This window comes from Streptopelia decaocto (genome assembly GCF_964273445.1).
Source record: "Streptopelia decaocto genome assembly, chromosome: 1".
Lineage (NCBI taxonomy): Eukaryota > Metazoa > Chordata > Aves > Columbiformes > Columbidae > Streptopelia > Streptopelia decaocto.
The window spans coordinates 110759505-110783759 of record NC_138663.1 but is presented as its reverse complement, the minus strand read 5'-3'; the positions used below and the strand labels follow the sequence as shown (position 1 = coordinate 110783759).

At 39.2% G+C, this 24255-nt stretch overlaps 1 protein-coding gene across 12 annotated transcripts in view; it reads left to right on the top strand.

The window, feature by feature from the left end:
- Nucleotides 1-24255, top strand: part of DMD (dystrophin) — a 1259796-nt gene that overhangs the window by 1156193 nt on the left and 79348 nt on the right. For all 12 annotated transcript variants that reach the window (XM_082049442.1, XM_082049444.1, XM_082049438.1 and 9 more), the window contains one exon: nucleotides 21546-21607. In XM_082049442.1, coding sequence (XP_081905568.1) covers nucleotides 21546-21607 — 62 coding nt within the window. The remainder of the gene's footprint in view (nucleotides 1-21545; nucleotides 21608-24255) is intronic.

The window sequence follows — 24255 nt, the reverse complement described above, 5'->3', positions numbered from 1 at the left end:
AGTCTTCATTTAATTAAAAGGTTTTGTGCCTAGCATTCTGTCTGAGCAAGCTTCTTTGTAAATCTGAGTAAGTTCAATACAGGTTTCTTGCAATGCCAAATCTTATAATCATCAAATAAGTAACCAACCTTTTTTTAAATCAACTTTGGAGATCATTTTAGATTATTAGCTTTTTACAAGCGTTGAACAATAGCACCATTAGAAAGATCTACCTAAATTGCAAGGGTTTTATTGCCCTGTTTATTGTAACAATGACAGGCAGAGAGGCCATTTCTGGGAAGGATCAGTGACAGATTACGTTTTTCCGTTCCAGACACCATTCATTCAGGGACAGACACTTGAGCAGTGTTGTGGCAAATGAAAGGAAACTGGCAGTTTCTTCTTTATCCAAAATGGGTAAACACTGTGTTTCCCAGAATATATGTATGTATACTTTCTACTTATGCGTGTCCTTGAAAAAGCTACTGAAGCGGTTCTTCATTAAAGATGTTTCTGCATTTGGTCTAAAAAACCAGAAGGAGATGCATGTCTGTGAGTACGGATTTCAGATATGCTATAACTACTTGCAGATTTCCCATCCAAAGAGTGAACTCTGGAAGCAGAAGTAAGCAAGCAAAATATCCTCAGCTTTCTGGTTTGCATCTTAATGTTTTTGAAAGTCATACCCACTTTAACCTCTAGAAACCCTGGAGAATGGAAATGGGTGGTTTTCAGCTGTTTTCCTGAGTGCAACAGACTACATATTGTGTAGCTGGAAATGTCAGTGATTACAGGAATAAAAAATAAAAAACAAGAGTTAGAACTACTAAACCTAAACCACATTTTTATTTCTCTAGCTATAAACTTTTAATGCAAGTAATTTGGAATAAAGGCATCTTGAAATTTTACTTCAGTGTTTGGAAGGAAATTTCTTCCAGATTTCTGCCAGTGATTCTGCCAGTGAGACCATTTTGGCCACTAGTTGTTGAAAAGAATGCTTTCCCTCTATACTTCAGTTTACTTTAAGTATCACCTGAAAATTAGAGGTTAAAAAACTGGTTCCCAGAGGTGTCCCACTGATGAGCTCACCACCATTTCCAAATACCGTGTTGAACCTCAGACTTATGAATGGAGCTGTTTTTACATAAACCATAACTAGAGGCATAAAAGAAAACAGCCAAGAGATTATCTTTCTGCCCATAGGTGTGCTCACCTTATTTGTTCTTTTAATTACTGCCTGTTAAGGGAAGTGCTTATTCTTTTAGCATTGCTGTGACATTACCAAACAATTTAAAACAGGTAGCAGACTGCTCAACTGCAGGTGGTATTCTGTACCTTCACATTTGACCAGGGCTTTCTCCTGCACATACCTCATTCATCTGCTTTTCCACTATTTTAATTGTGCTATGACACAAAAACAATAAAAAATTTACTAATACGGTCATTAGTGTTAGCACTTGCTTTCATATGCTATTATTTCTTCTCCTCTTTCCAGTTTGAGGAAGGAATAAACATTTATTTTCACTCTAACAATCTTGAAATGAGCAGAAGAACCTACAGAGGACTCTGAGTTCTAGTGGGGGCAGTTTAGGTTCCTGTCAGACTTATTGTCTGAAGTTTGGAAATCAAATTTTAATTCTGCACCAAAAGCAGCTTGCATGGGTTGAGAGAGATGCTCATAGATTTCAGCAAAGTTACTTCCTATCTTTAACAGTGTAAAAGGGGTCAGAATCTGGTTCTCAGCATTTCCTCTCATGTATAATTTTTTTTTCACATCAGTGCCCTAAGTATTGTGGAATAAACATTTGCTGCTGGCAAAATCCGATTCTGTATTTGTACATTCTTCTCCTGAGAAAACTGAGCGCAAAACCCTCAGCGCTACTTTGCTCTGGGGCATTTGATCACTATTCTAGAAATAAGGAGTGGAAAAGAGTCTTATCAGAGTGAATCTTTTCTCAAAGTTGCCTATGTGGGTATGCCCACATCGTGTCATCTTGCAATAGTCCTCTTCAGTTTGGATCAAGTCAGCTGATGGGACTTCTCTCTCGTGTGTCAGTCTGTTGCTTTTGGTCAATGGCCTGTATTTCTGTGCTGGTTTGACTGAAAATGAGTTAATTTTCTTCATGCAATTAAAAACCTTTATTTTCCATAGCTAGCACACTCTTTATTTGGACTTAGTTTGAGAACAAGAGATAGCACCCCAGCACAGAGTTCATGTTTTTAATTGCCCTGGTCTGAGAGCAAAGGACATTCTGAGGCATCGAGGAAGAGGGGCATGGATGGGACAGAGCTTGACTGACATCCAGCCTGATCAATAAGAGTATTCCATCCCATTGGCATCATGGTCCTTATTTAAGGATCTAGGGCCTTCCAGCTGGTCCTTTTCTTTTCTTCACTCTTTTTTGCGGGAGCTGGGGGAGTTTCGGTCAGGCCGTTTAGCCCGGCCTTTTGCCATTTTGCAGAGGCCTCTGGGCTTTTCTGCCTTTTTCTTTTTTTCTCTCTTTTGATCGGTTGTGGGACCAAGTTCCATTTCCTGGGACTGGCTGCTCAGTTGTGGACAGAGCTTGTGAGGAATTGTCTTGAGTATCTTTTATTTCTATTTTATATATATACACATATATTTACTAGTAGTGTATTAGTATTTTGTTATTAAACTGTGTTTATCTCAATCCAAGTTTCTCCCTTCCCTTTTGATTCTCTTCCCTGTTGGGAGTGGAGGGGCAGGAGAGGGTGAGCGAGTGGCTATTGTGGTTGTATTGCTAGCTCGGGTTAAACCACAGCAATTTCAAACACTTAGAGACCTCCTAAACAACTCTACTTGTTTTTTAAAGTACTTTTTTTCCTCAGTTTTATAAACCCAAATTAAAACAGATCTTTCTGACCCTTACTCACGCTTCTCTCTGCTTTCCGTTATGCATAAGTTTATGTCCTACAAATACTCAAACTCTTGAGAGCCCAGCACTGCTTTGGCACCTCCAGACTGAAGTTCTGCTCATCTGTTTTGCCAGTTCTGCAGCAAGTTTCAAGGACACTAACAAAGATTGTTGCTGCCTCACCTCACCTTGTTGCAACTTGCAGATTATTAGCTTTCCTCAATTCTTTCTTTACTAGATCCTCCCTGTAACTGTTAGACATTTACACCCACACACCTTCCCTACGTCACAGCTTCCCTCTTCTTTGTGCAGAAGTTAGACAAAAGAGACAAACAACCAAAAAATCTAGAAGACTGCCTCCTGCCTTGTTCTCTAGGTTTTTAGTTTTCCTGGATAATTTGCTTGCCATAATCTTTCCTCTCTGAGCTCAGGCTGCTGCAAGGCTCAGCACTCTCCAAAAACACAGCTGAAATATATCCTAATTTAATACTTTTCAGGTCTTTTGGGCGCTATCTCAAAGAAATATGTGATGTGCCTCAACTAAGAGAATTCACCCGCATCTTTCTGAATTATACAGAATTTCATTTTTGTATTTACTAAGAAAGTAACATACGCGCTGGTGAATAATAAGTAAACATCTTCAGCAAAAGAATAATAATTTAGTTTTGTTGTGGTTATTTGTTTGTTTGTTTTAATGTAAGCTATTCGTAAGTGTAATACGTGCCAACAACCTTTAACACAGCTTCATCTGACAGATTCCTGCTGTGAGACCAAACAGGTGGCAACCCCCAGTCAGTGCCTTGTTATCACTGAGAAGCTTTGATCTACCTAATGTATAATAAATAAGATTCTGCAGCTTAATCATCTTGATGCTTTCATATCACTTGTGTTGCAGTCTTATTTCCAAAAACTCATCCTGACTTTGTTGATTTTTTTTTAAATTAGATTGGTTTTGATCATTAATTTATTTCAACATACCTACTAGTAGACAGATGATATGCCACCTGGAAGTTATTATACTGTATGCCCACCACTTCCCTATCCACATTTGTCCTATTCCTATGCCAGCAAAAGACATAGAAATTCTTAATTTTTTATATATATATATTTTTTTTTTATTATTATTATTTTTTTTTTTTTATATCACATAATGTAAGAGACTGACTAGATGATGCCTTTGTATTAGGATATTGACTGGTGAAAAATTCAGTTAGGGTTAAAGTCCCCTAGTTTCTACATGTAACTTTACAGCTGCATTATGCCCTTATGTTCCAGTAAAGACCAGAAATTTATTTTACCAATGGAATAAAAATGAAGGGTTCCTTAAAAATAGCAATCTCAATTCTGCTCTTATATATACACACCAATCTAAGGTTAATGTTGTACTGTTTCTAGTAATTTAGTACTCATAACACTATTTGAATTCCCTGTACTTAGTTGTGGTCAGTTTGATTGTGTCAAGGCAGGGAGGATCAGATCAAACCGTATCTATTAAAAAGGCATCATTTAAACACATAATATTTACACAATAAAGGAACACATAAGAATAGTAGCATAGAATAGTGCTGTATTGCTTATGTGTAGGTGGTGTTTCAGCTAATGTTCTTTATCTTGAATTCACTGAAATCCAGTGCTAAATTTCTTAGCAAATTATGTAGTGTCAAACTTAGCACCTTATGAAATGTTGACTTAGAGGAAAATGATAGAATAGACACTGAAATTGTTCTGTAAAGGGTATTTTAAATTATCCTCTTAATTGCAAATTACACAGAAAGACAAAGTAGAGAAAAAATAGAATTTCAGCATAATGACCTAAATCAAGAAAATGAGAAATGTCTTTTTCAGTGTTGGATTTGGTGGCTGGAACTAATTTAGATAAACTGTGGCAATCCAGGAACAAGCAAACCTATGAAATTAAAAATCCACCCAATTGTTTTCAGTGAGAGAATGGGACAGTCTGACAACTTGAGAACAACCTATACGTACTGAGGAATGCAGCCAAAATTTTGTTTGGAAGTAAAAGTCAGCGCGGTATGTAGTATGTGATGCACTAAAAGTGTTAGAGGATTGTCATTGAACGCTTGTAGTTTTGCAGTTTACAAACTTGGTGAGATGCTGTAGTGTATGTGAACATAAAGGAGTCCAAGAGCGCAGATGAGTGTTCTTCTAAGTTCCACTTTTTACCAGTTTTCTATAGAAATTGCTACCTAAACCATTCCTTTGTACATAATGAAACTTTTAGAAAGAAATGCTGTGAGAGGCCAGCTGCTCTGCTGGCATGCATTGGAAGTGCTTCTTCAGTTAGTTAATTCTGTCAAAAATTGGGCCAGCTTACCAAGTTTTTGAATGGAAAAAAACAGTTTTTTCAACTTAGAAAATTTGACCGCTACAAACTTTGAAAATTTCATATAGAGCATACGGCATGTTTTAAAAGAAATTATTATACGGCTGCTCATCATTGGTAGTGAGTTGGTTTTGTCAAACCAGTTCCTTTCTGGATAGAAAATTCACTCCTTAAAAATAATTACTTTGATGACCAGCTGATTTCTTTGATAGGCTTATTCAAGAAAGCCTGAGGATCTAGCACAGCAAAGCACTGTATTCAGCTGCATGGCATTTAAGTCACAGGGGTTTGAGCTGATCTAGAACTCTCCTGGTTCTCCCAATGCAGGGAGAAGTTTTTGCCATTTGATGTGATGGATTTATTCTGCAGCAACAGGCCTAACTAGTTTCAAAAAGACACTGCAGTTGTTGCTGCAATTCGGTTGCAACATCTCCTACATGAGGTCAGACAATTAGAAATTTAAAAAAAAACCAAACCAAACAACTTATATACATATATATATATGTGTGTAAATAAAATCATGCCTTAGGTCCACAAGAGCACAAAGTGGGATGTAGAGGAATACCACGGCCTGTCTGCTGTAGAGCAGCCGAGCTCTCAGCAATAAGAACAAGAGTCAATGTCTGAAATTTGGCCTGAGAGATGACCATTATTCTCAGGGTAGACACACATAGCACTGTAGGTATAAGATAACGTGCCACTAGGAAGTCCGAATAACCAAAATATTGTCACAATTGGAGAGTTGATGTGTCTTGGCCATTTCATAGACTAAATAATTTAATTAAATGGAGCATAGACATAGTCCCGCTGGCCTTGTTTTCTCCAAATTCCTAGCAAGCTTCATGTACAATATTGACATGGAAATAACTATCAAAACCAGTCGGTTTGTCTCCAATCCAATAGAGTGCACTACCATCACCAAATTGCATATAATCCCTTTTAAAATTTTAAAATAAATGCTAGCCTCAGTGAAGTGTAAAGTTTACTATGAAAAGTATCAGACAAATAATAAAAATATGTCATAAATTAAAAAAAAAAAAGGTATTTGTTTGTTTGGGGAATTAAGTCTATTAAGGATGATACCACATGAACAAAAAATATGTTTCTTCTCTTTGAATCCTAAATTGTAGTTCTTAGAATAAAGCCAAATGAATACTCAGTATGGCAAGCAGCTAAAAATAAAACTCTCCAAAGGTTTTAGTTCAGTATTAAATACACTGATTTGATAAAAACAGTGGATTAGATGAGGTCTAATCCTTCGCTCCCTACTTGGGTTCTATCTGGAAAAATTGTTAGTCTGTCAGCTTCTACAAATCTTTGCAAAATTAGTTTCATCCTTAAGAAATTATTTGCTCTGTTAGTTACCCTAAAAACAGAACAAATTGAAGGACCTGGGTGGAAGGATAATCATTTGAGAAATGACTGTGGATTTTTGAGAATGAGAAATAAGAACGACTGCAGCAACAAAACTATGGAAAACATATATTAAAAATATAATATCTATAAGCAAAAGTAACTTTCATTACTGAGGTACAAAAGTATTTAGACACCACATGTCTTAAGCAAATTTTTATTTAAAAGGTAAGGTTAAAGGTCTTTTTTTTATTTTCCTTTGGCTGATGGTCTTTATCGTAAAGACATTAACTGAAGCACGGCTAATTGTTTGCAAAATAGCATTTGGTTCTAAAGATGGCAAACATGAGGCAGAGCTGTTGATAGTAATTGAAGGAAAATTATTTACCTTGAGAGAAGAATGATAATTTAAAACAACAGCATGTTTTCTTAATATGTCAGACTGATTTTGTTGTTTTGGGATCAAGGATGAATGCTCAAACAGTTGTAATGTTTTCTAAGACAGGAGGTGTGAGTTTAGATGATCCTTCTTTCTAACTTTAAGGACACTCAAAAAAACATTTTCTACACAACAGGTTACATTATCTAAGTCTATTAAGTTTATGACAGCCTAAAATTCCAGCTTGTGGTCACTATTAAATAAACAAACAGATAGTTTGGATCCTGTCCATGGTCTGCATTTGTAGTGTACTATAGAGATACAAAGAAATCTTTGTTTAATTTAATGCTTTAATTTTTTTCTTGAGAGGTGACAAAACCAATGTGATGTTTCATATGCCGGATATTACGGAATTCGGTATTTCGAACTTCTAAAATAATCTGGCACTTTGTGTCCTGTATTGAGGGAGATTATAAAAATGGGTAACTCTGGTTAGCCCTAGCAATAAGAATTTTCTCTTTAAGTCTGGACTATTTTAGAAAAGCTGAAGATGTTAATATGGTAGAATTGTAGGCTGACATTTCTGATAATATATTCAAGGCAGTGAGATGTAGCAGCCTGGGTCTAGGAGTGTTTATGTGGACTATGACCAATGCTTAAATCCTTAATATTTTAGGGCACTTTTGAAAGCAATTTCTTAAAGATGAAGGAAATAGTTGCAAATTTGAAAATTGTTTGATTAGTTCAATGTGGAAAAATGCTCAGTATAGGAAGAAAAAAAATATTTTGGCTAATTGTGAGCTCCCTACAATCACCATTGTCCTTAATTTAATAATGGACTATGGTAGGTCCTAAAAGTCATCTGTGTACCTTTGGCCATAAATGTCAAGGCTCTTTTGACTTGTGCAGACAAGGCACACTAGATTTTCATTGCTAGTTTTTCGTGATGAATTTGGCTATGTCGCTAGAAAAGGAATCTCCATTTTGCAGTTTTATTCTTTCACTAAGAGATTCCATTTTCTGTTTAATAACAGAGATCAGAGAACTAAATGAAGGTATGTCTATAGAATTGCAAGCTATCTGAAGCCTTGTTGAGGTGTACCATGAGAGCTTTGGCTCAATTCAACCATATGAAATACTTACACTATACCTACACATTCAGTTCTACTAAATGCATCCCATTATTAGACTTAGCTAAACATAAAGTTTAAACTGTGCAATATAGCTTGGCAACACTTTTTTCTATCAGCTAGCATCCACAGGCTGCTTTCCCAAATTAACTGCCAGCTCCTGTGCCAGAGACAGAAGGAGCTACACAGATACCTAAATGCAAAACCTGGGAGGACTATTTTGTTAGGAAGAACCGTATTATAGCTAAGTAAATGGAAGAGGCAGAAGCTGTCTGGAATTAAGCGAAGCATGTGCGAAAGTGTAAATGCTTGAATTTGCCACAGGAGACTTGAATGAAATCATTTTCTTACACTTAGCTAAGAAATAATTTTAATCCTACCTCAAAATTCCTTTGTAACCCTCTTAAAATTTAAGTGCTAACATACATGAAGCTTCAATTGGGATAAAATAATATTGGTGCCCTAGGACATGGCTCCATGGTAGCTGATACTGATTTATCTGTCTCTGGAAGCACTAGCTAATGCAGGTATCTGTATGTCTATATTTGGGTTGAATGACTGTTTATATAAACACTGATTTTCACTCTTAGGCAAGGACAAGAGGAGACCATTGCCACTTGCCATTAAAATGCACTGCCAGAGTTGTATGAACAATTGCCTTGTCTTGTAGTCAAGTTAAAGTACATTTTTTCATAGACTATTGTTTTATAATGAAATAAAAAGTTATGATTTAAGAAATGCCAGATGAAAAACTTTTCCTTTCCATTTTTTTTTCTTGCTGTTACCAAGTCTGACTTCAGTTTGGGAACAGTTGTACAACCCTGGGCCTGAAGCAAAATATGCAACTAAACCACGAGAAATGTCCCCTGGATCAGATGAAGGAGCTAAGTCTGGATGGATTTACTGGTGAGGCCAGTTAGGTGTAGCTACTGCCTCCTCCCATTAACCTTTCTAGGTTGGTTCCTTCTCCAAGTGCAGGGCTGCACATTCCTCTGATTCCTGAATCCACACATAAGACATTTAGGGAGAGCGTTGCTCCTGTTACACCAGGGTATTGGGAGAAGCTAAACACTCTCCAGTTTTGAAACTAAATCAACACAAGTTTGATTTACCAGAAGGGGAGAACAATCCCTTTCTCTCTGTATCAGGGCTCTGCATGGCCCAATCTAGGGAAAAGGTTAGGAGAAGACCTCAAACTTACCGTATTTGCTGAGGTCAACAACCTTGACATGTTTGGGAAGATGATGGAAAAGAATAGTGTGTACAGAAAAATAGGCAGGGCCTCTTGTTACAATTATATATTATAATGTTTCGTATAGTATATTATAATCATTAACGAAACAATGTGGTATTTATGATAGGTTCAAAGTGTATTTTAAAGCAAAGAAAACTACAAGTTCTGTAAGAACAGCGTGAAGCATCCATTGCTAAAATACAGACACCAAAAAGATGAATGCATTAATTCAAAGGTGCAAAGTTTGCCAAGCTACGGGTCTGATTTGGAACCTGCCTGCATATGGCTGTCATAAAATGCAAGAGATTTTATTGTCTTCTTCTTTTACTACCCAAGTGCAGCCTTACATCCCAATACATAATCTCCCAGCATGATCTAAGTGGTTTGTCTTCCCAAATGAATATTTTCTCTTCGAGATAATACTTACGTAGGGGCATTTTGAAAAAAAAAAAAAAAAGTCCTCAATAAAAGAACTTTTCTGTTTGTATGATGTTAGTCATTAAAGAAACAAACAAACAAACAAAAACAACAACAACAACAACAACAACATATTTGATAGCATCAAAAATACGTATTTTATGGAATGCAACCAAAAAGTAAATTAGTAAAAAAGGAAGGCATGCTTCTCCTTTGTCATTTGTGGAAGACTTTGGAAGAGAGGGCTCCTCATTAGAGACCAGGAGTGCATGGTGACCAATAGCCAGCATCAGATTTTCTGGGCCCTGAGTGAAGCAGGACTACAAGATGCAGGGTTTCTTCCTATTGAGATCCATACATTGATAGAAAACAGTGGAAAAGTTAATTATTTGGGAAGCCAGTTTTTGTGTTTGCAACATGTAATTTTATGCATGGAAAGAAAGATTTTTGAGGTGAAAAGAGAGTCAGTGAGAAAGAGAGTTTACAAAATCCTGCTTATTTTAATTCCCCAGGAGGCAAAACAGTAATCTATTTCTATCTGGGAATGCAAAGAAATGTAGTAGAGTTTGTCTTAGTAGTTTTGTTAAAGTTATTAGTCTGCATTTTTTTCTCAACCTTACACCCTGAAGTGATAACCTTTCATTTCACCAATACAGATTCCTCAAACTAAGAATTTACTGTGGTATTATTGTTATATTTCAAATCTTATTTGAAGATTGTAAAGATCAGCAAACCATCTTGCTCAGCGTAAGCTTTCTGCTGGTGGACTTTAAGCCTTTTTTTACAGTGTGTTTTGTTGTGGTTGTTTTTGGTTTTGGGTTTTTGGAGTTAGATTTCCAAAAGCCTTACTTTCTAATACTTTTCGTTATCTAGCATTTTGCTGGCATTATGCTTCTTGATCTTCCCATTCTTGGGAGTATTCGCACTCCATTTTGTCTCCATTCTGCAAAACTAGCAGTTATTCCTTTCTTAATTTTCTGTATTTCTCGTGGTTTGGTATGGAAGACAGAAAAGAGCTTTTTGTATTTACAGGTCCTTACCTGAAGAGCTCACAACCATGGTGGAACCTGAATGTGCTATCCACTGCATCCAGCGATGCGTGTAATCTTACTTAATCTCAGTTTGACTCTGCTCCTCTTTTCAGGGTCATACACCTGCCAGTAGATTGAACATGTATTCTCCTACTGCAGGGTGTCAATGTCAGCTAAAAAAAAATAAATGTAGCCTCTCCAAATTAGCCTTTCCAAGATTTCAACAGGATGAAACTCATGCATATATCTAATAGATCCAAAATGACAGGCACCCTCTCATTCATCTTTTATCAACAGCACACAATGCGGTGCGACATAAGGCACACACAGACTGCTCCTGAGGCTCTGTTATACTTGTCTCGTAGGGTGACCAAGATTTCAGTTTTAATCGGGTGTCTTTACTATAGCAAAAGCAAGTACAGCCTAAAGGAACACAGAAGTTGTGCATTCGGCAGGAGTAGACATACTCCTGCCACACGTGCTGTGCACCAATACTTTCCGTGCTGTGCATTACATTGCTGCAAGCTCTGTAATATTTACTGCAGAATTAGTTTTATTTTTTAAAAAACAAAACGAAACAAAAAAAACAAAACTGAAACAAACTCCTTTTCCTACTCTCTCTATTCCAAGAGCATCTCGGTGAAACATGTCAGGTAAATTCTTGGAGCACCATGTGCCAGTTAAGTGCCTTATAGCATGGAGAATGAACCCTATGTAGATAGAAGCACCTGCTGATCTCCTTTTAAACAGCAGACAGACTGGGTTTCCCTCTGGACAGAAAGTGTTATGCTCCTTCCCCATCTCTCCTGTGGTGTAAAGAACTGATTATAAGTATCCAGAGCTATGAATGTTTTAGTGGGCCTTTAATTTACAGTGCAATGTTGGGGAAAATGAATGTGGAATTTCAAAACTATTTTCTTCGTTGCATTTCCAGTATTTTAATGTGCTTCCAGTGGCAATGTGCAAACAGCCAAAAAAAAAAAAAAAGAGACAAGACAAACCAGCAGCATGCAAACCAGTATTGTCTTCTTGGCTCTTCTGAGAGAGCTATGAATAAATAACAAAAAAATCCTGGAAATGTCAGCCCTTGGAGCATATTTAAGACAGATGATCCAGGAAAGTGTCATCGTGCCATCCCAAGTGATTCTTAGTATTTATTTATACCAAGAAAAAGAAAATAGACTCAAACAGCATAACGGATTAGCCAACCCAACACAGGGCACCACAACATCTTCTTACACACAAAGCAAGCACTCGCTAATCCACTACCCAGATAATGGAGAAATAGTAAAGCCGCGCTTACAAGGAGAACTACATGCTTCACAGAATTGTGGAAAGCAAGACTTACTTAACAGGGAAATGTTGTAACTTCACTTTCAATGACAGTAAAACTAAAGAAATCTCTCTTTAGTTTTCTAACTCGTTAAGTACTAAACAAGTAAACTTGGACCCTTAACGTCTGCCCTACTAAGTGGTTTTAGGCAAGGCCCTGCCCCGAATAGCCCTTGGGTAAGAAAAGTACCACAGGGAATTAAAATTCTGCTTACTCTGTAATCCTGTTTTATTTTCTCCAGGAAGAAGTCTGTCTTTTGTCAAATAAATGGCTTAAAATTAAGTATGGTATAAAGATTGGCTTCAGTTACAAATGCCAAAGACAGTAACCATTTATGCTGCAAACAAAATATGTTTTTATAATAGATTATGGGTAGTTTAAAAATAATTTGGAATAAGAGTGGTATTACTCACACACATTATACAGCAAAAGTATAATTTTGAGGTCAATCAAAACAGCTAAAAGCCGTTGTGAATTTGGAGACAACAATCAGAACTACATTAAATAGATTTTTTTTTTATAAAATCAAATTATAAAGTCATAGGCCTTAATCTCTTAATCCTTCAACATTCTTGTTTTCCCTTGGATGTTCTTGAGTGGGTAATAGTTTGATTTGGGAGATCAAAGGGTTAATTTGCTTTTCAATTGAGGAATGACTCAGAGTTCCCTTTATTGTTAAAAAAAAAAAAAAAAAAAAAGAGTGGTGTGTGGGTGTAAGGTAGAGAAAAAAAGCCAAGAAAATGGATTCACTAATTGGGGTTTTCACCTGCTGTGAGTCTAATTGAATACAATGCTTTATTTGTAACTCTAGGAGAAAGAAGTTTATGCAAAGTATGAGAAATTCAGACTGTTTTTAAAAATCTTATTACTTGGCACTATTGTATGGGAAAGAAGACAAATGTGATAATAGCAGCTTCTATTAAGGAGGACCAGGAAACTCCAGAAATAAAAATCGGAGGAATGTACATTGTAGTCCCAGATACTTCTTGAAGGAAAACAAACTACTTTTGCCATGAAATGTCAGGATTCTGGTTACGCTGAGTCCCTCTGTGTGACATGGGCAGCTGCTCTCTCCTTGTAATAGCCTTACATAGGAATCTTAATAGGTTCCTCCCAATTAATGTGCTAAACATCCTATTTTAAAAGACTTAGAGATGTCTAGCTTCTGAAAACTTTGCTAAAGATGGGAAAAGATTAGGTTGTTGATGTAAGACAATTGACAGCCTTCAGCCAGGTAATTCACCTCAAAACTAAGCTACCTGATCTGGCAATTGATGTAATACCAGGTCCACTGAAGTAAATGGAAAATTCTCACAGTCTAATAAGCCTTAACGTAGTGATTTATGTTTATGCAAAAATGAGTCCTCTTTTCTTTGCATGTTGGGGTAGGGTTGTAGATCATAGGTAACTGAGAACTGTGAACTAGAGCTTCAAAAACAAATTAAATTGTCTAGAAACCAAGAGAATTTAGTATTTAATCCCATTTTGCATTTGGGGGCCTGAGAGGCTGAACCTTGAGCATCTTACACTTTTGATGGTTCTACAAAAAAACATGAGGCCTTTCCTTCAACTGCTTGTTGAGCTTTCCCTACAATCAGATAACCCAGCTACCTAGAGTCATAAGGGAAGCCTTGAATATCCTGCTAGTTAGGATAAGCTCCACCAAGTTCAGTGCTTACCAACATCTCTGGAATGGGGAAGCAGTCTATGGGATATACTTGTGGTATAGAAATGATGGGCAAGATGAATCTTCCGTGCTTATAGGCCTGCATCTTCCCTGTGTAAAAATAGAGACTTTTTATGTTTGAAAGGCACCCTTTTTGGGTGGCTTTGCCAAAAAAACCAGAGTTTGTAACGTCTGGAAAACTAAGTTGTGTGGACTTGGTTCTTTACGCAGCCTTATTTTAATGAATAAAGGACGCAGATGTAAAACTTACGTGACAGCTGACGGGTTGCACTGATTTAAAATGCTTGTGACACTAAAAAGAGATTGTTAGCTTTTATTTGTGTACTGAATACTAAGCAGGAATTAATACAAAGAAACATTGCGACAGTAACTCAGCATGAGCAGAACTATTTCTTCTGCTCTGAAAATTCTGGGAGTGAAGTTGGTCCTTCCCTGTGAGGCCAAGGCAAACCCTTCAAAATGAAATTCCCCGATTTCACTCACAAATCAACCAATCGGCGTTTTAAGCGCTGAAAATCAACAACTGTGAAGTGAAAAATCCCACGTTAAAACCCGTTTGAAATCTGTCCCAGCTTCGGCGCATGTTTTCATTAAGTTTTCTTCCCAAGTCGGCTGGAAGTGAACCGCTCTGCCAGCCTCCGAGCGCGCCCATCTCCGCCCCCCACGGTGGGCTCGGGGGAAGGAAAAGAACACCCTCACCCCAGGAAAACAAACAAACAAAAAATCAGGGGAGCCCCGAGGGTTTCCTCAAGCCGCCGCCAGCGCAGCAGCGATACGGCAGGTGAGCGCAGGGCACAGGCCGCGATGCCCGCACAGGCCCAGCAGGGGAGCTGAGGGAGCGGCCGGCTGCCCTGGGCGGTCCCCGCGGAGCCGCCGCCGCAGCCGGGCGGGGGCGGGGGCGGGGCTGGGCGGGGGAGCTCCGCCCCTGCCCGCCTTTCTCCATCCCTCACGGCGGGGCGGCCGCAGTGGCGGCGGGGCTGGGCTGAGCCGAGCCGAACGGAGCTGAGCTGAGCTGCACGGAGCCGCCGCGCTGTTTCTGTCTCCGCGGTGTTGCCGAGCAGTCGCCGCCATGAGGGAGCAGCTCAAGGGGTGAGGGGGATGCGGAGGGAGCGGCAGGTGCCGGAGGGCGGAATGGGCTCGGGCTGAGGTTTCAGGGACTCCACGGTATTTCAGCGGCGTGACCGTGATCACCCCGCGCAATGGTAGAGTAGCGTGTCTAACCATCCTCTGGTAGACCGTAGCGGGGAGCGGCGGTACCTTTCATTTATTACTCTCAAAATATCAACCTGCTGCCTGGTTGCTTCTAGGAACTTGAAAGGGTGTTTAATTGGGCGCCTTTCCCCCCTCGGGACGCCGTAGTTCCGCGCTGGATGTGTCCGCTCGGAACACGTAGGACATGGCGATGTGCGGGCAGCCGCACGCCGGCGGTACCTGTACAGGTGTGGGCTGGGGAGGGGGGAGCCCCTGCAGCCGAACCGGGAGACCTGGAGGTGCCGGAGGTGTGAAGGGCTCCGTGGGGCGCCGAAAGGATGTGGATGAGGATGGTCTCACCGCGTTGTTGCTCAGGCTTTACGGGGTAGCGCAGTGCCGTGAAACAGTGCCCATGCGGCACATGGCGTGTCGTGTAACTCGGTTCAGGAATGAACTTTAACAAAATCCCTGAAAACAAACGTGCATAGAGGTGTGTTACTTTTCTCAGTAATTTCGTGCTTGGGAACAACCTTTCAGGTTAATCAGCAGAAAAAGCTGGTAGGGGATTCCCTCTGGATTATCGCCTCGTAAATGCTGTATTTCTTGTTGATGATTGGTATGTTGTCTTTTAATACCTATTGCAAAACAATCTTGCACCCTGGGACACCAGCAGTGTCCCCAGGCCTCATCGTAAGCTGAAGTTGGGCTGAGAAGTGATTTTTGCAGGCATGTGCCTAGAGAGCTGGGGAAACAAGAAATGCGGTTATGTGTAGGATCTCTGACCTTTTAGCACCCAGGAATTGTTTGAGGCTGGATTTGACAAGACCCTGCAGTGAAATTGCTTTGGCAGGAGTGGAGAGGACGGGCTTTGAAAAGCAAGTGGATCGGTGGAGGAGGAACAGCTGGGGAGGCAGGCTCACCGAGCCTGAGCCACCGAGCAGGAATCTGCCCGTGACGAAGCGTACAAAATAAATGTTTAACATCAAGGGGAGAAAAAAAGAGTTACTATTCAGTTCTTGGCAGTTGATATTTGCCCTTCTCCTACTATTCATTTCCAGTATCGGCAAGAAACTTTAATATATTATCGGTGCCTGCCTTCAGCGGTCTGATAAATCTCACAAAAGCCAATAAAACATGCTAAAGTCAAATTCCTGCTGAGAAGACACTGATCCTTGGCTTAAATAGAAATAATCTCTGCACAGATCAGTACTCTCTGGATTTACAGATGAAAACAGTAGTGCTTTGTAAAGCATGAAGGAGTGCCACCTTTTTACGTTGGTAATACTTCCCATAGCAGTAACATGTTTTATCTAAGGAATTAATGAAACACTGTATAAAAGACAATTATTAAGTCTTCCTTGCAATCACTGTCATCTATTGTTGAAAACGTTTTTCTTTTAAATCAGTGGTAGTGTCTATTTGTACAAACAATTTCAATTCCATTTGTGTTAGTTTAGTAAAATCGAAACAACACTATCATGTTTGGTTTGGCTTTTTGACAACAGTTATAAGGTGCTTGGAATAACAATTTATTCATCTTAAAGCTAAAAGGTGAGAGGTGTTATAAATTGTGTTGCTTGAAAATGGATCAGTTCAGGGCTTTGTCAAATATTACTTTAATTTTGGCTTTTTTTGTAAGTGTACGTAACTATTAATTTATTGCTACCTGATAGAATTTCTAATTCTACGCACATCTAGTTCATGTTGCATTTTCTAATGAAGGGTGAGTGGAGAAGCGTAGCAGAACTGGCTCTGGTATCACCAATGAAGAGAGACGTAAGAGTTTCAAAAGGACTCTGCAGTTGCAACCTAAAATTCTAGACTCTCGAACCAAGCAGTGAATACACAAGACTGAACCCTAGCTACCTAGCTATATATTAAAAAAAAAAAGAGAAGGTGGGGAGAAGGAGTCCAATCAAGAACAATTAACACATTGGTGAATCAGCGTGGTTTATGCAGGAATGTTGGGGGGGGATTGTGCAGGAATTTGGGGGGAGGGAGCATTGCTCTTCACTCCTCCTGCTGCTGCTGTTGCTCGTGAGCAATATAAAAGGAAGATAAAATAACTGTATTTTGTCCAAACTGATCAAGTTATAACAAGAGAACTGTAATTCAGCTAGCGTGTCAGTTAGGATATCGTCTCTTGATTTCAGGTTTTCAATCTTGTGTGTTATTGGCTTTGCTGACAGCGACGAGAGACAAATCTCTCTGCTGTTGGCAGGAACAGAGGAGTTCACACAGGCACGGTGTGACAGAATTCCCCACATAAAAATTATCCTTGCTAATATAATGTAATCATCCTTTAATGAAGTGGTCCTGCGGTTCCCAAAGGATGTGTTAAGTGAAGACTATGATTTCATCCCACCAAATTATCAGTGTATTTAGTGTGCCAGTCACACTAGCGCCTAGGTGTCACCATTATCTGTTGCTGCTCTTCTCCTTTTCAGGTCAAATTTTAATTTCCTTTCCACCTTTACAGCTTAAGTCAGGCAAAAAAGAAAAAAAAAATGCCATGTAAGCCCACTTATATATTTATTTGTTGCAAGATGTCCATGATTTAAAAGCTAGTGATCAATGTAGTTGACCTAAACATAGAGCCAAATTGAAAAATGCGTCCCCTCAGCATGTGCAATACTGGAAAACTACTGGCTATGTGCATTCATGCCTTTTTATGTTGGTGGTTTGTTGGAAAAGCATCTTGAGTGCTTATTTCTGCATGTATTCTCACCCTGCTTCAGCTGCTGCCAGTCAAGAGGACTTGCACTACACTTCTCATGTCTTTCTGACTTGCGAGCTGTAAAGGGCCTTGTTCACTGGAGTTTGAAACTCTGGCAAATGCTTTGCTGCAGATCTATTAAGGATGCTACAGCGTTCCCAAGTGTGGTTGAGGCTGCGTGAAACTGCTGAGCTGGCATTTCACTTCAGACGGTGCTCACAATAAGGGCATGCACACAAATCCTCCCCCACTGGTCCAACCCCAAAGCTCACAATTAAATGGCCTTTGAAAATGGCAAAGAGGCTTATGAAGAATAGCCTCGATGGAATCTAACCTTTCCTGGAGCTGCCCCTGTGTGCAGAATTGTTGATAACTTTCTGAGCTGAAAGCGTGCAGTTAAGAGGCAAACGCCTTTTAGGTGGAGCGAAATAGCTGCAGCCTCCTTGTGTTCTGCATGTCAAGTACCAGCAAAATCTACCCTGGCTCAGTATGGGCACTCAGCCTGTACAGAAATCACAGCGACTGAGGTTCAGTTCCCTTTAAAACCCTTGCTTTTTCTCACAAGAGTGCAGAGGTGTACTGAGGACTTGCCAGTCTCTTGCTGGCTCTTGTACGAGGTTGAGGGGTCTCAGCTGCATGGCCAAGAGTGGCCCCACCAGCCACTCTGCCCCACTGGTAGTCACTGCTGGGAAGGCAGTGGGGCAGGAGTTGGGGTCTCTGCTGACTTGACTTCTATAACCAAAAGAAAGGGATATTTCTTCTAAGTTGTAACTAACTATAAATAAAGCAAAGCAGAGGATAGAGGGGAAGTGTACCTGCCCTGCAAATTCAGTCTTTGTCACTTGCAGGTAAATAAAGTCATTCCTTACAAAATGTACATCTCCAAGGAAATTAATCTTATGCTGTGAAATAAAAACACACTGAGTAGTGGTTTGAGGTTATTGGTATTCAAAAATATCTGAAGACAGTTGGAGTCCAATGTTTCTCTGACAATGGAAGTTTTATTAGCAAGATCTTGGGAAAATCAGTTATATATTTTCAGGAAGATTAGTTAATGACAAAAGCTTAAACCGTACACACTAAATTCACTGATATATGGTTGGGCCTTACAATAATAAATAAATAAATTACTCATCCATGTAATATTGAGTAGTGATTAACCGTAATAGCTTTTCACATCTGAGATGATCCTTTTGTTCTTCTGTCGAGCACAGACATGGGATTCCACAGTCCTATATAGATACACCTTTGCCAGATATCCCATGGTTTTCAAATAGTTTAATGGGGAATCTCTGCCTTTGAAGGCTACCAGGTTGACAGGTATGGACTCTGAAGTGGTCTAGGTTATTCATAGAATAGTCTGGGACTGCCAAACTAATTTCACAGGGAAAGTTAGGCAACTTATTTTATTTTCAGAGGTTTCTTGTAATGGCGTACATAAGTTCTTTTTCTCATTTTAACAACATGATTTGGCGCACAAACCATGGTATAGTTGCTGTTCAAGTGTCCCCCACTTCTAAGGCTACCTGCTTGTGGGGAAGCAAGCCAGGGTGGTCATGCTCGTGTCTGAGGAGCTGTTGATATGGAACCAACATTGGGTGTGAAAATCTGCAGTCACAGGTCTATGGGTTTGAGTGTTTATTTGGGTCTGCAGTCCAGATACCTAAATTGTGACATCTCTGGTTACAGGGTTCTTTGATGAATACGGTCCTTTCCTCTTTTCCTTTGGGCTGCCATTGTGTAAGCAGAGCTTCTGGTAGCCCAGTTTTTAGAGACTCAGTGTGTAAGTGAAACCATTTCTGTTTTTCTTCAAAAATACACTTTATACCTGGGTATGATAAAAGCTGCCGATGCTACTTTCTTTCTGCAGAACCTGCCTGTAACAAGTGTGCTAGGAAATTCAGGAGCTTAGGTGCAGGTGGCTCAGATCCACAGGTTTTCACTTGAAGCTACCCATTTCTGCATTAAAAAAAAAAAAGTAAAAAATAAAAAAAAGACCAGGCTCAAATTTCTGAATATGATTGCGGCCACCTCCCTTTGCAGGACTTTTTTTTTTTTTTGCCAGAGCTAAGAACAAGGCTGCTATTGCTTTTCTGGTGTCCTCCTCCCTCTTGCACTGCCTTCAGCCACCGCAGGAATTAGGAAGGGGAGGAGATGCTGAGCTCGATGAGACAAGGCTTGTTTAAAAGCCTGTGCTCAACTAGGGCAGCACTAGGGAAGCATTTTTTCCTTATGCTTAGTGCTTGTGATCCCTTTCATTCTTTCCTGCAGTTACAGAGCAAAATCTGGAAATATTATATATAGTAAGCTACTGAATATATAGAGGTTACTGGGCCAGTATTCATGTGGATCTAATAAATAGCTTGTCTTTTAAGACTAAAATTAAATCACACTAAGAAAATGTGTCATGATTTTCTTTTTTCCTTGAGTAGGGGTGGTGTTGAAGTGATTCATTGAAAACTTTACCCCTTCTTGGCCAGTAAAGGTGTGGTTGGGAACATCACTGCCTCAAAAAGAGAACTCAAGGGCTGTTTGTTCTCTGAAAAAAAACATCTTATCAGTCTTCCAGTGCACAAGTGTGTGTACAGGTACATTGCATTCAACCCACCGTCTGGGTTGTGATTTTGGTCTCTAGAAGGTGGAAGGTGTGTGTTCCAGGAGCTCCACAGCATGGTGGCTCAGGTCCTGCTCTCCTGCGTGTTTTCTCCCAAATGATGCGTGTGTGTGTTGGAATGAGGATGTCTGCTTTTTAAGTACAGAAATTGCAAATGTGATTGCTAGCAACTGTGTGCTACATCCGCTTTCCAGATTTTTGTTTTTTTTTTTAATGAATCCTTATCGTTGTCTTTTAATGTAGCTGAATTCTGTATTAACAGGACTTCATTGGGCACAGGGCAGATAAGGAGAATTTTCTTTCAAATCTTCTACATTAATAGAAAAATGATCATGTTAGCTATGCTGTCATTTAAAAAAATGATAACATGGGTAATCTTAGGAGACATGAGTTGCTTCTACACCCGCTAACACTTTATTTTGTTGGCTTTCTCACGCTGCACGTCTTTTGGCAACATCTTGTGTTGCAAAGCTGAAAGCTGCTAGCCTCGATGCAGAGACTGTCCAATTTGTATTCTAGTCGTACTGCGGCGTTTCCCAACCCCACTTTAGCTTTTCCCTGCCATCCCAACAGCTCTGCCGCCTCGCACCACGCAGGGACCCCGAGGGCGAGGGAAAAGGCCTGGGAGTCCCAGGGAACAAGAGGAACAGCAACAGTTTTTGCTAAAACAGACCATCGGTATGGGGGGTGCAACGCATTGGCCTGACATGTGGTGGAAGCTGCTGGTTTGTCTGTGGGCTGTTGTGTGGGGATTTTAGTGCCAAAGTTTGTACCGAAAGGAAGAATTGTAGCTGCTGCATTGGGCAGCTCTTACCGACCGCATAGGAAGGTGTGGAAAGAGCGCACAGGGTACAGTAGTTCAAAAATACCACAAATTTCAGTATCTGGTCAGAATTTCTGTAAATGCTTTAACAGTTTAGCCCTTTTAAATGGCTGTCCTCTAGTTTGGAGGAGCTGGAGAGTGATGCATACAAAGCAGTGAGTTTTTAAGAATTGATCGGTGTGCTTGTCAATTCCCTGTGGCATATCTGAATACTTGCTGTCTTTTTGATATTAGCGCTGCTCTTAATGTTGTTTCTTGAGCCTGTGCCTAAATAAAGCCCTCCCATTTAACACCTCATATTGAGAGAAGAGACATGGGTACCGCCACTGGCAGCCCCTGCCCGAGCATCCCCAGCTGCAGGCAGAGAGCAGCCTGAGTCACTCACTGTGGGACAGAGAGAGACCAATTTTACTATACTAACTTTCGTGTTTTATATTGTAGCCATGAGACGCAGACGACCTGCTGGGATCATCCCAAGATGACCGAGCTTTACCAGTCTTTAGGTAAGACACTTTTAGTGGATGTTGGGGGTTTGTTTTTCAATTGAATGAATTGTGAAGACAAAGATTTCCAGAAATAGTAAAATAAAATTAAGTGAAAGTGAGAGGCAGTGCTTTTACTAAGGTTAAAATTTTCTGCAAGGGAAATCTGTAAGGGTTAATAACACATTTCAGACATACAGTGGAAAAAAATAGTTTTTCAGCACAATTCAGTAATTTGGGTGCATTGTTGCAAACCCTCACTGAAAGACTGGGACAGAAATTGAGAAAAAAAAATGCTGAATCTTTTCACTGTCTGATCTACTTTACAAAAGGCAGATGAAAAAATCTCAAACCAAGCTGCTGTTAGTGTTGACTTTTGCATGGTAGGAAGCCAATTGAAGCAATTTTCCAAACTGCGTTACCACTGCTTTATTTTTAAAGCACTTTCAATACTTAGAAGGCATGGCAGCTGTCATGATGTCATTTTGAATACCCAAATTGCATGCTTATTATGACTTCAGATGTGCATATCTGGTGGTGTGCTTTTTTTTTGAATTTTTAGCAGCTTTAGATTTTATTAACAGAAGCACATCTATAAGATAAAATAGGTTAATCCATGCTCTAGTATAGGCTGCTTGGCAGACCATTTAACAACTAACTCTTTGCTTTTAATGGTTCTGTTAATAAATAATAGAGGGTATAAAAGAAACTAAGCTATTTCTCTAAAAGAAATATCAGTGAATATGCTGCATTCATAAAGGAGGTTATGTCTGTACAGCATACATACATAAACCAGCTTTAAACAAGCCAGCTTGAGCACTAGGGCAGTCAAATCTAGCATTCAGTGCAGGTTTATTTACCATGGTGAAAAATAGCTTGAATTATCTCCTGCTAAACTCTAGTTTAGCTGCTGGAAACAGTCTAATTATGCCAGCATAATCTATTTCAGGCTAACTCAGGTATCTCCACAGTGTTCTGCAGCTTAAGGTATACCAAAAATATTTTAGAAAAGTGATTTGATAAAATGGAATGAGACAGTGTGAAGATTTTTTTTTTTTTTCCTTATAGTATTAGCACTGTGGCAGCAATTTGTTTAAAAATTAATCAGAATACTGCTCTGTACGTTAAGAAGGAATACAAGATGTATAAGTTCAGGCTAACCAAATGCAAAAGCAGACAAGTATTGACTTAATATTTAATTATAAAGTATTGCCTTGCTCATCTTCTCCATATTTCTGCTTTTAAAGTGAGTGCTTTAAAGGATTCAGGACAAATAGTTATTGCACATGCAGACATTCATTTAATACAGGTAGATCTTCAAACAGCTGCCTGTTAATTGAACTGCACTCTGACTCCACAGCTGCCTTTGATCCAGAGATTTCATGATATTTCTGATACTGTGTTTGGTCACACCTAAAGTCCTTTTTTGCAGCTGTGTTTCTTCTGTTATTTCCCTGGTTCAGCTAAAGTACTCTTGAATATAAAGAAGTGAAAAGGTAACTATGTATAAGGGAGAAAATTGACCTGATGGGTTCAGGTCACCGATTCAAATAATGTGTGACTGCTGAAGTCAGTTTGCATTTAGTATAACTGAGTTTTATCACTATGAGTATCACCCAAAGGTCAAGAGTTTAAGATATTCTTATTTCTTACTGCATGAAGAAGAAACGTGTTTAGGCAGATTTTGTTTCTTTTTCTTATAAAATCCTGCTGTTTTCCTTTTCAGGAGCAAGGAATGTCCAAAAGGGCAGTCTTCTTTCTGGCTAGTTTTATTTCTTTTGGGGTTGAGACCAAATGCTCATCAATATGGAAATGGTGCTAATTTTAGCAAAGGATGCATAATGTGTATTTTTATTAGTAAACTTAAAAGTTCATATATGTGTACAAAACAGATTAGACAAGGTGATTCTTAGTGCACTGCCACATGGGGTAAAGCTTTGATAAAAGTGCCACTGAATAACCTACCAATTTATTTTATTTTTGAACTGGGTGTATTCATCATTTCCTAACTCCCATACAAATTGCATAATACAAGCATAACCCGTTCAGTCTTGAACAGAACCCTTGATGTATTTTCAGTGCTTGGCTTTGCCTCAGGTCAAAACGGTAATAATGGGATGTTTGAAGTCTTTTCAGACTGTTCAGTAATATTTTATCTGAGAAGATACTATTAAAGTTGATTTTGTATTGCATAGTCATTATTTTACCCCACATTAGGATTCAAATTTTGCTTCTCATTCATGTGAAGAAGTTAGTAAAGAGCTTAGTATGTATGTATTTTAAAAGACTGGTAGAAAGCATGAATTCTGCAATCCAGATAGATGTAAAAAAGTGAGACAAGCACATCAGTGCTGTCAAGAGTTTTCATTTCCATTTTCCGACTCCTACATTTAGCCCGTAGGGAATAGTTGTGCTATGTGATGTAGCTCTCTATATATGTCAGTATATCATAATTTGCTAGGAGATCCTTATGTCTGATTTAAATTCTTACAAATTTCTGAAAGCTTATTTTTTTTGAAGTGAATGGGGGAGGTGCAGCCTGGCACAAGGTAATGTTCATCGTCTGCCTGTGTCTTTGAGACACAAGAGACACTTCTAAAAAAGGAGTAATATTAGTTTTATTCTTCCCATGTCCAATTTACACACCTACAAATTGCTGCATTACATTT